The 15,947-nt window shown below is 53.4% G+C and overlaps 1 protein-coding gene across 2 annotated transcripts in view; it reads left to right on the forward strand.

Moving 5' to 3' along the window:
* Nucleotides 1-3,360: 3,360 nt before the first annotated feature.
* UBE2F (ubiquitin conjugating enzyme E2 F (putative)) overlaps nt 3,361-15,947 on the forward strand; it is a 56,592-nt gene continuing 44,005 nt past the window's right edge. The window contains exons 1-2 of one of the 2 annotated variants that reach the window (XM_070618683.1): nt 3,361-3,915; nt 8,577-8,710. In XM_070618683.1, the coding sequence (XP_070474784.1) occupies nt 8,593-8,710 (118 nt within the window). In that variant the 5' untranslated portion in view covers nt 3,361-3,915; nt 8,577-8,592. The remainder of the gene's footprint in view (nt 3,916-8,576; nt 8,711-15,947) is intronic. The other variant, XM_070618684.1, reaches the window with a different exon arrangement.

Consider the following 15,947-nt stretch of genomic DNA (forward strand, 5'->3'; position numbering starts at 1 on the left):
GCTACTTCAGGGATTACGATGAAAACCTCAGTCTTACAATATTTAAAATACCACTCTGATTCAGTCCTGTTCCAAGATAGCTGTCACAGCCCATTTTATTATTTTTTAAAGGAATAAAAGGAAACATGATGTTTTCCCTGGGGGCCAGGGAAAACAGCAGTCAGAAGTTAATTACACCAGATACGTAATTAAAGTCATACTGGTTAGAATCTAATTGTCTGCTGCCTGGATGGCCCCTTACATCATCACCATCATTTAAGCCCCTATCTGGCCCAAATGCAAGGAGTCTGCCCGCTCACCGATACTACAGAGGATCCCAGAACTGGGTCACCAAGGGTCTTGGTTAAGACAACCTCGCCCAGTTCCCCGTAACCACTTCCAGCCACTCTGTCTGGTCTCATCTTTGCCTCATCCTCCCCTCTCCAGATTAGACCCAGGATGCTTTCACCCTGAAGGGCCCAATAAAGCTTTTCCTAAAAATAACGTGCGCTGTCTCCACTTTTAGCAACAGAAGGCTCCAGGGGGACCCTGGGTTTTGCACATTTGTTTTCAGCCTCCCCAGATGAAGTCCAAGGCAAGGGCTACGGTCAGCATAGCTGTTCTCCCCCCCTCCTCCCCACAACAGTCTCTAAAGTCAGGTGGGACAGCGGAGACTCTGATCTCCAGGTGGAGCAAACCTCAGGGGTCAACGTTGAACCCCCCCATTCTATAGTAACTTCCCGAGTACTGGTTCCCCAAGCTCACGCTCCCGGAGGGCAGCGTCTGTGCTTTATACATTCTGTCCCCTTCTGGCACTCAGCACTGGGCAGATGCTCATCATATAGTTCTTGCTTATTGAAATAGATTTCAGAAGACCCTGTAGGGACACAGGGCCTGTGTGTGTGTCCAGGCCTGCTCTCCAGTGCCCTGGGCTTTGCTCCCCAGGAGAACTGGGCCTGGCTGGAGGGCAGGATGCATGCCCTGGAATAACCTAGAACAACACAGAACAGGTTGGAGCAGGTAGGAGCCGAGGGCAGAGTTGGACCCTTCCACCCTTATCTGCTCCACATCTAATGTCGCAAGGGCTGTTTCCCAACCCGTGCAAGGGGTCAAGTTTGGAACATCACTAAGGTCTTGCCCCAGGGAAGGCCTGGAGGCCACAGGACACTGTGGGGAAGAGGGAGGGGCACAAGTGCTGGTCCCGTAGGCCCGGCTTTGATGTCAGCTCACTCAGGCTGCAAGTCTTACCTCTCGGGGCAATCCTCCACTAAAACACGGGAGCTGGGAATGTCTACCCGATGGGGTGCCACTGAGGTGGGAGAGCTCTGCTCCATCCGTAGAGAGTGCCAGAGGGAAGACTGGAGGAGATGGCTAAGGAAGGCGTCTCTCCCATGGCTTTCCTGGCAGAGGTCACTTTTCCTGCCTAGGATGCCCTACCCGAACCAGCAGGCACCCAGGCCCTTGCGCCAGGCATTGTTCATCAGCTAGCAGGCTGCCCCAGGCTGAGAAGGGTCCAGAGCTCTGGCTTGGTGGTACCATGTGATCCAGGTCAGCAAAGCTGGGCAGCCTCTGGGACAGCCCGTGCAGTTGTGTCCAGAGGTAGGCCTGGCTGGAAACAGAGAGGGGACTTCTCTCTTTCCATGGCCTGGCTGGAAGCCCTGGGTTGAACTTCTTGGAGTTGGGGGGAGGAGGAGGGAAGGGCACCTGGTGAACTGTCTTCAGCTGCTCTTCCTCTGGCACCAGCACCCCTCTGGGAGACTCACAAATGAACCTCCACTCCTTCCTCCCAAATACATACACACGGTGGGCACATGATCCAAGCCCAGCCAATCTCTCCCAGAGAATGTGAAATTGGGAGGGTTTCACATTTCACATCGAGTGGGCAGCTCCCTCTATGGCGTGGATTGTAAGGATGTGTCTGAGCCCAGGCCCCAGCTCCTTGGAGGCATCTGGGAGGACAAGGCCAGCCCCCAGAAGCCAAGACTCAGATGGAGTCCCTGAGGGTGAGGCCAGGTTCCCAGGTTCCCAGAGCTGACCTCCTTAGGTTATGTTAGCATATCCAGTCTTCTAAATCTTTTGTGCTTAAGCTAGTGAAAGTTCTGTTTCTGAAGGAGCCCCAGATGAAAACAAACTCCTTCTCCAGGAAGCAGGAGGGCCAACTTTGCCCCTTCCCTGGCTGCTGGCACCACCAGCTGCCTAAGGGGCGTGGGGCACTGGTTGAGGGCGAACCCCAGCTCTGCCACGTTGGGCAGACTGTGCCTCGGCTTCCTTGTCTTTAAAGTGGGCATAATAAAATACCCATTTGATGAGGCTGTTGTGAGGGCTACGTGAGTTAATAACCTCGTAAACCCTCAATGAGCCTCAGGTGAAGGCATGAGGCAGCCTCATGAAATGGAGCTAGAAAAGGTTTGATTTATCCACAATGGTGAGCTGTGGGCCATGGTGTGCTGCAGCCTGTTCTGTAGACAGCGCTCCTAAGTGAGTAAGACAAGTCCTCAAGCCATTCCAGTCCTACCTTCACCTGCTGTCTTGCTTCAAGGTCTTACTTTCTCTCGCCAGGTCTCCTGCAACAGCTGGAGTGTTCTGACCACCTGTTATGTGCCAGGATGGGGAACACACAGGGCAGAGGAGGGCCTGGGGAGCTGAGCTTAGGGAAATGGCAGTGAGTCTTGAGTACCAGGACTGGGGAAGCTCAGGGCTCCAGTGAAGTCACAGAGAGCACCTGCACCTCCCAGACTCTGGGGCCTCTCTCTGAGCAAGTGATGTCTAAGCTTAGGAAAACTCAGAAGTCAGCCGGGTGAAGGAGGAGGAAACCGTTCCCAAACAGAAGGGATACCACGAGTTGTGTTCTTCCCTGGGCCTCCTGACTCTGGTCTCCTCTCTGCCTGGCTCCCTTCCTACCAGCTCACTCAGGGCCAGAGCCTCGTTTAGAAAGAAAATCTGATACTGTCACTCCACTGTTTAAAACCTTCCAGTGGGGCTTCCGGAAACAACATGCTAACTCCTTGGCTCTTTCTTCCCGGTCCACGAGGTGAACCTCATCTTTTAGATGGCCCACTCCTCCAGGAGCCCTGCCCGACCCCCACAGAGCGCCTATTACCAGTCACATAGGGACGTAAGTGGACGAGGGAAGAATGCGTTCTCAACAAGCTAGCAATAGAACTATTTGAAACAGATTTTTAGGGTAAGGTGCTCACAAATGTGGAAGATATGAAAGAGGAACAAAAACCATTAAGACAAGAACAGGAAAGGGCCACCCACTCCTCTGCGGCCTCGGCCGAAGCACCCCGGCGGTTAGTGGCTGTGTGCACGTCTGACCGCCCCGGCCTCCGCCCCCTACCCTTCAGGCTGTGGGGCGGCCCAGTCCTCTGCATCCTGGGCACTGTGCTGGGCACACAGCGGGCGCCCTATCCGCCGAGGCGGTCAGTGCCGGCCTGGCCGCTCCTCCAGGTCAGGCTGCACCGGGATCCTCCGAGCCGCAGGCCCAGGATCAGCTCGTAACCAAATGAATGGAGGCAGGAACGCGGCGGCGCCGCGGCGCGCAGGCTCTGGAACAGCTGGGGCTATCCCGCCCCCGGCCGCCACTCGCCAATCAGCGAGGGCCGCGAGGTCCGTGCCCGCCCCCGGCCGCGCTCTCTACCAATCAGCGAGCCCCGACCGGCCGGCCGCCCGCCCAACCCAGCAGCGGCCCGCACAGGACGCTGTTCGTGTGTCGGGCTCTGAATAAAGTTCTTCGGAGCTTTGAATTTTTTTTTTAAAGCGCCCGCTGCCGTCGCGGCTGCTGAGGGCGAGAGCCGCCGAGTCCCCGCCCCGCCACTTCCGGTCCCGCCGCCCGGAGCCGGTGCGGCTGTGAGGGGCTGCGTGTCGCCGCCGCCGCCGGCCGGCCGGGCATGGTGTTGGGCGCCGGGCCCGCCTCGCCTGTCTCAGGGTGCCCAGGTGAGGAGCGCGCGGCCCTGCGCGGGCGAGGGGCTCCCGCGGCGCCGGTGCACCGGGTGGGCGGAGGGCGGGCGGCGCGGGGGCCGCCTCAGGCCGCGCCGCTCCTCAGGGCCGGGCGCCGGCGGTCGAGGGGCGGGCGCCGCAGGGCGCGGGCCTGGGATGCGGGGCCGGGCGGACCGGGCCGGACGCTGCAGGGCGCGGGGACAGCCCGCCCCGAGACCGCCCGGGGTCGGGCGCGCGCGGCCTCGCGCCGCCGTCGCGGGGAGCTGCTGGCCGCATTGTCCGGAGGAAACGGAGCGCGAGCGCTGGCCCAAGGTCACCGCCCCGACGTGGCCGGAGGAAGCGGGCCTCGGACGCGGGCGGTCCGGCTCCGGGCTGCCTCGGGGTCAGGCTAGGCCGGGGAACGGGGAGGGCAAGGCGGGGGGAGGCGCCCTCCTCGCCGACCTGCCGGCAGCTCCCCCACGATGGGGGCCGGGGGGCACAGCTAGCTTGGAGGGGTTTGCTGGGCAGAGGGGAGGCGAGGGGGAGGACATGTTGGAACGATTCGTACTGCCGAGTCTTGGATTCTGGACCTGGTTCCGCGGGTGTGTCATCATGGGTGTGGCCCCCGTCTCCCTGGGGCTCAGTTTCCTCATCTGTCACATGAGGGGACTGGGCCCGCCCCTCTCTGCATTCCCTCCAGTGCTGAAGTGGGGTCGGAAAGGATTGGAGGGGCCGGAGACGGCTGCTTGGAGGGGATGTCGGAATCTGGATAGGATTCTGTTCTGCTAAGGAAGGAGTAGCGTTAGGTGGCAAAGGGAAGGAGGGCATTTCAGACCTGCATATCAGATTGAGCGGAACCTTCCAGAAATGAGCAGGATGTTGTTGAGGAACAGGGAGGCGGCCGGCCTGCCTACCTTGTGCAGAGGATTCTCGGCTGGGTCAGGGGATGGAGGCATGGGGAGGTGACCGGTGGGAGAGATGTACACAGAGAAATCACCACCAGGCTAGGTGGTGTGGGGCTTGAGGACCTCCACCCGGACATACTTGCCATTCAGGTAGTAGGCAGTGCAGAAGGGGGCAGGTTTACTGCTGAAATTTAAAGGGCTGGACTCCAAAGGTCGGTCAACCAACAGGGGTGACTCCCGTGCGGGGTGGGAGGTCCCTGGGCCCCAGCATTCTGAAGGAGGAGGGTGGGGTGTGGACTTTTCTGTGTCCTGATCTGGGCCTTTTTGGCTGGAGAAGTTGGTTGTACCCTAGTGACCTGCAGTTGCATCTTTTACACTTCGCCAGGCAGAATTGTAAATGAGGAGTTCCCCATCCCATGAGCTGAGTGGTCCCTGGTGTCCCTGCACAGGTGACATGGCCTGATTTTGCCACTATAGGCAGGAATGCTGAGTAAATATTACTTCATATGATGAAACTAGTAAATAGCACATGCTTCTTTGAATGGTCTGAAAGCAAGTCCTACGCTGAAGAGGAACTTAACTGGGCCAATTACAACTTGAATTTACAGACTGAGCATGCTATTCAGTATAGCTGATCTGTTACTGAAAATGCTGCCACAGTCAGAGTGTAATTTGCAGTAAAGGGGAAGTTTAGTTTTAAAACAAGTCTTCAGAGGCCGGCCCCATGGCCGAGTGGTTAAGTTCCTGTGCTCTGCTTCGGCGGCCCGGGGTTTGCTGTTTTGGATCCTGGGCGTGGACCTACGTACTGCTCATCAAGCCGTGCCGTGGCGGCATCCCACGTAGAAGAACTAGAAGGACTTACAACTAGGGTATATAACTGTGTAGTGGGGTTTGGGGAGGAAAAAAAGGAAGATTGGCAACAGATGTTAGCTCAGGGCCAATCTTAAAAAAAAAAAAAACCGGTCTGCAAAGAGTAAAGCATATTAAAGAAGGGAAAGAGAATTCTGAAGCAACTGCAGGTGTTCAGCTGACCTCTTGACTCTTTGAATAATTATTTTCGTTCAGATCTCTTTCATAGAGTTAATTTAACAGCTATGAAACATTCCCAAATTAGGTCTTTGGTTTGTCCCTGAAATGGCATGTGATAATGGTACAGAGGACGGAGAAATACGTGGTCATTATATACTTGGGTTTTTTTAGAATGTTAGGGAAGTAAATTTTGTCTTCTGCGGAAAACAAAACAGCAGTGTTGTTTTCTTTTGTATCTTGCACGGTCAGTGCCCACTGTGTTTTATTAAGGGTCACACACTTGTTGAAAATTGTAAGCCAAGAGTCTGACTCTAAGTGGGATTGAGTATGGGGCATGTGCTGCCCACAGAGAACAATTCAATGTGGGGTAGGGGTACAGAGGAATTAAGCAGAGTCCTCAGACTGCAGCGACACAGAAGGACTGTCTTAGTGTGAGCCTTTCTTTGTGCCAGTGAGTCTTGCCAGGATCCTCTGAGCGGCTCCTTCCGTGCAGGTCCTCAGGGACCTGGGTGTGGACCGGGCACATGCCCTGGCACTCGCTTTTCCGTGGGGCTCTTTATTATGACTTTCCTAGGCTACTGCCTGCTGAACTTTCTTTATGGACACTGTGCTTTTATTTTATTGTTTGCCGTATTCGTATTGCCAAGGTCAGCTAGCTGATAAAAACCAAGTGGACTTTGTGTGGTGCATGTGGTGCTTCCAGCCGACCTCCCAAGCGATGGATGCGTATCTTGGCCCACCATCAGGCACTCCTGACTATGTGGTAGGACTGATGTGCTCCAGTCTGGGTGCAGGGCAGTGGACGTGGCTGGAAAGGGAAACATTTCTTTGTGATCCAGATCTGCTGAAGGGATTCCTGACAAGATCGTTCTTGGGGCATGGGCTGAGCAAGAGAGCCTGGCTCTAGATGGTGATGCTGTCTCTGATAGCTTGTGGGCTGGAGCCCCTACAGGTGTTCCTGACTGTGTGCCCAACCCCAGCATCTTCTCGTGAGGTTACTTCGTAAACTGGACCGATGATAGTTCCTTGCCCTGGGTACAGCTGAGCAGTGTGTTCATTGGTTACAGTTGCTGCCTCTGTGCAGGTCCGCCTGAGGAGATGGCATGGTAGAGGGGGATGGAGAAACTAGTGTTGGTTTGTTTTCACATTTTTGTCAGCTTTATTGAGGTATAATTGAAGTACACTAAACTGCACACATGTAAAGTATGCACTTTGGTCGGTCTTGATGTATGCATATACCCCTGAGACCATCGCCACACTCAAGATAAGATGTCCCATCATCTCCAGGAGGGAAACTAGTGTTTCTGCGGTGACCGCTTCCAGCAGCTGAGTGGCCTCAGACAACCCAGTTCCTGGGCCCCCATTGCCCTAGGGTCCACGTCCGCAAAAAAGAGTGGGAGTCGGGGTGGGGGTGGGGGCGGAGAAGTCCTTCCCAGATTTGAAACTCTAGGAGCTGTGAACACTGATGTGTAATAGAACTGTCTTTTGAAGGCTTTAGGCCAGCGATTCTTAAAGGGACTCAGTGTGTCTGTGTGTCTGCGTAAGTCACGCACAATTCAGGATGTTGTTGTCGTGGTACAAACAGAACATAATCTTACAGTCTTTGGGAAGATACATAGAAGATGGTGTGAGAAGCTGTGTAAGGCACCTGGTTTAAAAATGGTTGAAAGTACAATGAGGGTGGGGGATTCTTATATTTTGGCTTTCAAGATCTTGGCCTCAAACTGAAAGTTCTGTGCTTAGGTCAAGTTTTTCAACTGGAAGTTATTGATTGTTTTCTTTTGAAAGTGATCGGAGTGTATGAAAGGAAATGATAGTAAAGCAACAAAAGAAATTATGGAAATGTTGGACTGGGGACCAGTTTTCGTCCTCAATCAAAGAAGTTCCAGAATCCCTCTCCAACTGTGGTGAAGCCAGCAAGAAGTGCCAGGAGGCCTGTGAGATGAGTGGTGGTTTATGTTAGAAACAGGCGGATGGTAGAGGACAATTATGCCTGTAAAAACTCGTGACATTTCTTTAGCCCCCTCTCCCAAGTGGTCAGGTGCGTCACCTGTGTTTTCTCTTTATCATCCTGCCCAGCGAGCTTTCAGCGGGGTGAACCTGAAACACAGATGGGTTGGAAGCAGCCAGTGAAGAGAATCTAGTTTGGGGCATTAATTATAACTTAATCTTGATGCTGATATTGCCTAAAAATGTAAGAAAACAACATAAATGAATGAGAGGTTGCTCATTAAAGGAAGAAGGAAAGGAAAGAAAAGCATTGCGGGCTCCCTCCTGACCAGAGGCCGATGCTTCCTGCAGTCTGCGATGGGCCGGGCACTGGGGCCACACACACAGGTGCATGTCCCCACAGTGGGGAGGGGCAGACTTACTAGTGGGCGGTGGTGGGCTCACGTGGAATGTGTTGGCAGAGGCTCCCCCCTAGACCATGAGCTCAGAGGAGCTTTGTCACCACCACATCCCAGCGCCTCGCACGGGGCCGGGTGCCCAGGGAGTTTGTTAAATGCATGGCTCTCCCTTTTAAAGTTTTTATTCGTATTTTAAAACATAGACTTCTAGAGGGTGTCCTAGAGGTTACCCAAACTCATTATGAAGGAATCTAGTCTTACTAATGTACCTTATATGCTAAATTTTTCTACAGCTAAATTAAAGAAAAAAATTGAAAACCACCTCACATCATTGTCTTCAGTGTCCAGTCACTGTCTAGAGACGTGTCCTTAACCCTGCTTTCCATCTGTCTTTCAGGGTAAAGGTGGCAGTAATGCTGACGCTGGCAAGCAAGCTGAAGCGGGATGACGGTCTCAAAGGGTCCCGGACGTCAGCCACGGCCTCCGACTCCACTCGGAGGGTTTCTGTGAGAGACAGGCTGCTTGTTAAAGGTGACGGTCATCCACGCAAGTGGGTTTTATGTCCTATGACAAAAAGAAGTCTGACTGCAGGCTCTTTGGGGATATGAAGCAGTCTGTTGCTGAATAGAAATACCTGTTCGAAAGTATTTTAAAATGTAATTGCTTATCACTTACAATGGAAGGACTTTGTACTGTGCACACGCTGTGGGAATGCTAATGGAAAGAAAATGGTATTAAAACTGCGGTGTGTCTGATACACGTGGAATAGTCTCTGTAGGGGCTGCCAGAGTGCTAGTGGAAGGAATAAGGTACTGGGAGCCAGCAGGCCTCAGATTCTGGTCCCAGTGCAGTCGTGGGGGTTGGGAGGCGGGGGGTTCTTCCTTTCTCCTGGCCTCCTCAGCACCCTAGTGTGTGTCTGTAAAGGAAGGGAGTGGGATTTGGTCGTGTCTTAGGGTCCGGCTCTATTTTATTCAAGTCAGACTCTGAGGAGAGCCTTGTGTAAAATCAGTTCTAGTCACAGAATTGATAACAGGGAGTCCTAGAGCTGTAGGCTTTGGAGAGGGTTTATGTAATGTGTGTATGTGAATATGCACGTGTTTGTGTGCAACTTCCGCGTTCGTTCAGTGGACCAACTTAAAACCTTAAGGTGCAGAGGCAGTTTCCTAGAGTCATGAGGACTACAAAAGAGGACGATGAAGCAGCTCCTGCCTTTAAGGAGCTTATAATTTGCAGCATTTTATGCTTTATGATGTGTTTACATTTCCCAAGTGTAAGGAGCTGGGAAGCAAAGGAGGCTTCAGTAGTTTGTTAGAACTGCCCGTTTTCATGGTGTATCAAGTTGACACCATGGTGGTTACTGGCATTTGTCTGTCCTGAAATGGATGGAATGGCAGGAGACCTGGTGTATGAAGTCACTGTGTTGAAGCTTCTCGGAAACCAAGCACTGCCAGGCTTGGGAGGGAGTGGGAAGAGGAAGACATCGGGTTCTGGGGAGACTTCAAGGGTGCACTCTTCCTAGTTCTCCCACTGCCCCTGAATCTTGACTTAGCTCTGGCTTATCCAGCCTGATGGATGATTGGTTAGAGATGGAGCAAGAATCCTTTTTACATTTTGGCATTACCTACCGTGTTGGGGAGAGCATTAGATTGTGTTCGGAGTTTGTTACAGTGCTGAAAGTTTACTCTGGGGAGTCAGAGGGTGGGGCATAGCTGCAGCACCTCACGTCGGGGGCGTCCTTTAGGGCTTGTGTCTCTTTCCTAGATGCTGGCTCCGGGGTTCCATCTGCAGAGGAACCCAGGGGCCAAGCAAGCCAGGGAAAGGGTTTGAAGTGTGTTGCTATAGTCCTTTGAGTGGAGGGTGTTTAGTGCCTGGGGAGTTAAAGTGAGGAAGGTCCAGGCGTTAGCTGAAGGGGGAGCAGGTGGGAAGCTGGCAAAGAGACTGCTCCGTCTTATTTGCCATAGCCTCGTCCTGGTTAATAGCAGCTTGTACACTGAGCTCTTGGGGCCAGGCCCTCTGTCGGGCGCTTTATGGGGCAGTTCTCATTTGGCTTTTGTTATGCCTTGCCAGGTGGGTGCTTTGTTCTGCAGCTGAAGAACTGATACTCAGAGAGGTTCAGAAGCTTGCCCAGGTTGCAGCTTTATTGCAGCAGGACAGCCAGACCCACATACTGCGGTAGGGCAGGCACTTGGGGAGCAGACCCAGCAAGCACAAACCGAAGGAGCAGAACAGAAGTACAAGTCCACAGAAAAAGAGGATTCAGGGAGGCACAGCGGTCCTCCCACCCCTCTGGCCCTGCTCAAGGATTCACCTGGGAGCTCTCAGATGGCTCCAGGGCCTGACGCAGCCCAGGGCCGCCCACTGGGGCTCACAAAGCTGGACTCTGCCCCAGCTCGAGAACAGGAGATGTCTTTGGCTGGGTTTACAGGGCCCAGCTAAGGTCCTTTGGCCTTGTGAGACTCATCAAGGAAAGGTGCAGAACCACCTTGTGAGGCCCCCTGTTTCCATCCTCCCTGGGCCGCTGGTGATGGATCATGAGGTTTCTGGGGCCGAGAGCACTTACAGCTGGTGGCTGGCTGTGGGCAGCAGGGCTCCCTGTAACACTCCCCTCTTGTGGCCTGCTCCCTCTGTCTGCCTCAGGGGCTGCTAGGCTGAGTGAGCTGGCTGGCTGAGTGGTGGGTAGTTTGGGCTTGTGGTGGAGGGTGGGCCCGACCGGGAGGGGAGGCTATGGACAAGAGGTACCTGATGGAGAGTGCTCTGATGGCTGATGAGTGCTCGTCCGTTCCTAGGGCGCTCCTTTGCTAGGCTGTACGTGGCACCGGCCTTCATTCTGCGCGTTTCTGATGGTGGCAGTGGAGTCCAGGGCTTTTGTGGGGCAGGGGGAGGCATTTGAAGGGGTGATTATGATGAGAGTCCCTTCTAGACGAAACCCCCCTTTTGGGCCTTTGAGAAAAGCAGAGTGCCCGAGTTCAGCAAGATTGCTACAGTCAGGACTGTCATCTTGGACAGTGACTTTAACTCATGTGAGAATGCTCCTCATGGGGATCAGTAGGTTGTAGAAAAGTGTGTTAATGTGTCTTTGGGACTCAGTGCCATAGACAGACTTCCTGAGAGCAGGGAATTTGGCAGGCAGCATGGTTACTTAGGAGTATCCTGGGGACTGACACCTGTGGAGGGAGGTGAAGGAAGCAGGAGCAGCAGAGGGAGAAATCGAGCTTTGACAAATGCCCCCTGCCAGCCTCTGCTCGGAGCAGGCATGGCCCTTGAGAGCTGTCCCCAGTCAGGGAGATGCTCAGGGCTTCCTGCTCTGCATTGACCAGTCGTCAGATGGCAGCTGTCCTGCAAGGGGTGTGGCCTGAGGTGGGGGTCTCTGCCAGCCCTCATTGAGGGGGATCCAGGCTGTGCATCCTATAGCCCAAAGGAAAAACTACAGAGACTTACAAGCAAATGTATTTTATGTATATGTATTTTAGCATATGTATTTTAACTGGTCAGTTGCCATGCTTGACCTTACATGGTGAGGGATCTGGCTTGGTGCAGATGGCTGTAGGGTTGAGCTGATGGATGGAGGAGATTGGAGGTTGGCAGGGACAGTTGTCGCTAGTGGGCAGGGCCAGTAGGCTGCACAGCTGAAGCTCCTGTTCTTTTTCTTGGAATTGTGGGCCCAGTTCTGAAGGGTGACAGAAGGCTGGAGCCAGCCCTCCCTGGAAAGCCTGTAGCCTGCCTTGGAGCAGCTGGCCGTGGGGGGCCCCTCTACCATCCTGGCACCGTGGCCACACTGGCTTTTCAATTGCACCCCTAAGGTAGTTCTCAAGGACACCCTCCAGGCTGAACGGGAGAGATGCTTGTAGCCGCAGTCCCTGGAGGCTGTAGAACAATTGAGTGTTTCTGGGCTAGGATTTGGCTGCTGTCTGCCCTGAGTCCTGGGAGCTGGAGACACTGGGGAGAGAGAGTGTCAGATCTGTGCATTTCCTGTTGGCCCTGACTCAGGTCTGGGCTTGACCGGGGAGCCATCACCATTGTTTGCAGCCACAGGGCAGAGGGCACTGCTCTTCTGGTGGACCTTTGTGGTGGCTGTGAGTCTTATAGTGCTCCCTACTTCCCAGAAAAGCCCTCAGGGCAGAATTACTTTCTTGTTTATCAGAAGCTTAGTACTTTTCAGATAGCGGGAACATGTCTGTTTCCCTGTTCTTTCAGTTGTTCACTCAACAAACATTTTAGTGCCTGCTGTGTGCCAGCCTACTATTAGTACCCCCAAAGACCTCAAGGGACCCCAAGCAGGCTGGCAGGAACCTTTTGCCTGTTTTTGTTAAATGTGGAGATTTGGAATTGAGCTGACTGAGTTTGGGGTCAGGTCTGGAATGTGGGCAATGGAGGAAATGAATCTGTGTGCAGCCTTTGTCCATAGCAGTCCCTGCACCCCAGGTGGTTCCTGGCCTTCTCTCCTTTTAGCAGGTGGCTTCTGGGCCTGGGGCTGTGGTGTGAGCTCTCTGTGCTCTGAGCCTCCTCTCCAAAATGGAGAGGGCTGGCTGCTCACCTGCACTTGCTTCCCAGCATCCAGGGGGCCACGTGGGGCCTCCCTCGGTCGAGCCTTCTGTGTCCACACTAGCACTTTGGTCATGTGACGGTATAGGAAGGGCCCCATTCCAGTGCGGTTCCTGGAAGAGTGAGAGAAAGAGAACATTTATTGTTCTCCAGAGCTGCTCCCTCCACGCTAGGCCTTGCCCAGGGCTCCGGGGCTGGGCTCGGGGTTTGGTTTGCCATGTTAGCAGGATATTTAGAGCATTTAGCAGCGTGTGAAGCTGGGTTACACGCCACTACGTATTTTAAAGACTAGAGCGGTGGCCCAGAGAGGAGGAGTCCTGCTCACGTGGAGCTAAGGCAGCTGGCCCCAAGGCTAACCTTTAAATGCTTTGTTGAGGGTTAAATACCAGTGAAGCTGCCCAGGGAACTTGGCGGTCCCCTCAGGTGTACCCAGTAGCCCAGTGGGCCAAGAAGGGTCTGCAGAAGACAAACAAGGGCCCAAGTCAGCCTTATCTGCTCGTGTTGAAAGTGGGTGGTATGAAGCCTTGGGGCTCCATTCCCATCGCTACCAGTCTCTGCTGCAGGGGGTTACGGCCTCACTCCCCCAGAGTGCAGAGGGGACCATATGTACTCTGGGCCTGCACTCTGCAGTCTGCTGCTGGAGGCCCTTAGACTGAGTGGAAGGGCTGACATGGGACTCTAGCAGTGCTGTCTCTGGAGGGACTGATGCCCTTGGGTCAAGTGTCTCCCAGGTAAGGGCACTGTGCTTGGATGCTGGGAGTGCAGAAGAGAAGCTCGGTGCATGAAGACAACAGGAAGCTAAGAGATGAAGTTCTGGTTCCACAAATCTAAGAGGGTAGTGGTTTGGGTGGAAGGAGCTAATCAAGTCTCCTGGGAAGTAGCTGCTGTCTCTACCTGGGTCAAAGGGCACAGCTGCTCTGCCTGATGGGCCTTGGACCTGACTCTTGCTAAGAATCATCTGCGCCTGTGTTTGGCCTTTTGTCTTAGCTCAGGTACCATAACAAAGTACCTTAGACATGGTGGCTTAAACAACAGACATGTATCTCTCCTGGTTCTGGAGGCTGGGAAGTCCAAGATCAAGGCACCAGCAGATTCAGTTCCTGGTGAGATCCCTCTTCCTGGCCTGCAGGCACCTGCTGTCTCTTCTCATAAGGGCTCTAATCCCATCATGAGGGCCCCACCCTCATGACTTCATCTAACCCTAATTACCTCCCAAAGGCCCCAGCTCCTAATGCCATTGCATGGGGAGGGGGGTTGAGCTTCAACATATGAACTTTGTGGGGGACACAGTTCACTCCACAGCACCTTTGGAATGCCCCAGTCCCCAACTATACCAGGAGAAAGGCTCCTCATGTCTCAGGGCATTCACGTGGGAGCATTGCCACCTTGCTGGCAAGTGTGCCTTTTTGTTGAGTCAAGCACATCCTGAGCATCCCACATGTGCCAAGCTCAGGGCCAGGTCCTGAGGTCCCAGGGCTGTGTCACTGACAGCCACCGCGATGGAGAGCATGCAGGTTGGAGTGACAGGCAGTGCAGAAACAACTGGAGCACTGGGCTGTGAGCAGCCCACAAAAGAAAAGGGTGCGTCCATGCCATGGGGGGCCATTGTGGTAACCAAGTGGATTTTGCAATCTGATATTTCAGTTCAGTCATACTTCAAGTGGGCTCTGTGTTTTGATATTTAGTCAGAAAGGAAAAGAGTCTAATTTCTCAGAAGGAAGTTGTGCTGCCACGGAATTATGTAAGGTGCCAGGTGCCTCCCAGAAAGGCTGGGCCAGTGAGCGGTGGAGGTGTTAGCACCTTGGAACAGGCGAGATTTCTCAGTTTAAAAATATCTGGATCGCTCCTTACCTTACAGGTGGGGCTAGCGTCCTTCGGGCGGTAAGGTGATACAGGGAAGGGCCACTGCTTTGCCAAGAGGCCTCTCAAGCATGTGAAGCAATTCGCTTGTTTCTTTGGTCACAGTCATCTTGTACATGGGTTCTAAAGTGATAACGGTTGATGCTAGTGAATTATTATTTGCCATTGTTGGAAGTGTGGAGAAACTACTTGTCATTTGCGACAGCTCCCTGAGAGGAATGCGTGAGCATGTGTGGCTCATTTTATCTTCTGTATGGGGCTGAACTAAACTGCTGAGCGTCTTTATTGAAATACTTGTGCCCCCAGGATTGTATTCCTTGCCTGCACTGGCTCTTGGACCAAAAGCCTAGAGGTGGGGGTCATCACTGGACCGGCTCTGAGGGCTCTCCCTGGCCCTTGCCCACCTTCCTTGAGTGAGTTCCACTGAACGTGGAAGTGCAAGCACGCTCATCTTTGGAGTTTAATTTCTGGACTACAATGTGAAGTTATTAAATCTGTTGTGTGAATAGCTGTGTGTAGATGTTTTAGCATGGCAAAATAGCCTACAGCAGCTTTCTATACCTGGGGAGAGTAAAAAAATCCAGAGGCCCCGGCCCCACCTAGAACTTTTGGTGTCATTGGTCTGGATAGGGCTGGGGTGGCAGGATTAGCTTGGCAAGTACTAGATTGTAGTGATGATGCACAACTCCAAATTCTACTAAAAATCATTGAATTGTACATTTAAAGTGGGTCTATTTTGCAATATGTAAATTGTACCACACCAATGCTATTAAAAAAACAAAAACAAAAAAAAGCGGGCCAGCCCGGTGGCGCAGCGGTTAAGTTCACATGTTCCACTTCAGTGGCCCGGGGTTCACCAGTTCCGATCCCAGGTGCAGACCTAGCACTGCTTGTCAAGCCATGCTGTGGCAGGCATCCCGCTTATAAAATAGAGGAAGATGGGCACGGTTGTTAGCTCAGGGCTAATCTTCCTCAAAAAAAAAAAAAAAAGAAAAAGCAAACAACTCCCCGGGTGATTGATGTGTAGCCAGGATGGAGAATCCCTGTCCTACAGTGAGGTGTCCTCCAGCCTGCGAGCCTTGTGCCTCCACACCCCCTCCCTGACGTGCAGAGGTCTGGTTCTGTTGCTCAGTCATCGTGATGCCCCTGGTCAGTGCCTCCTGCCCTCCTGTGCCCAGACCTCCCCTCTTCCTCAACCCCGCTGACCTCAGTGTCTTCTTAAACATTTCACTTCTGTTACATGGCCCCCCTTTCAAGTCCTCTGGGTATGTGTTTAATTTCACTGGGTTTTTATAAAGCTGGACAACCAGAGTTCTCACAACTGCGGGTAGGACAGGCCTGTAAGAGAAGGCCGGGTTCCAGTGGC

Source organism: Equus przewalskii, chromosome 5, assembly GCF_037783145.1.
Source record: "Equus przewalskii isolate Varuska chromosome 5, EquPr2, whole genome shotgun sequence".
In the NCBI taxonomy this organism is placed as follows: domain Eukaryota; kingdom Metazoa; phylum Chordata; class Mammalia; order Perissodactyla; family Equidae; genus Equus; species Equus przewalskii.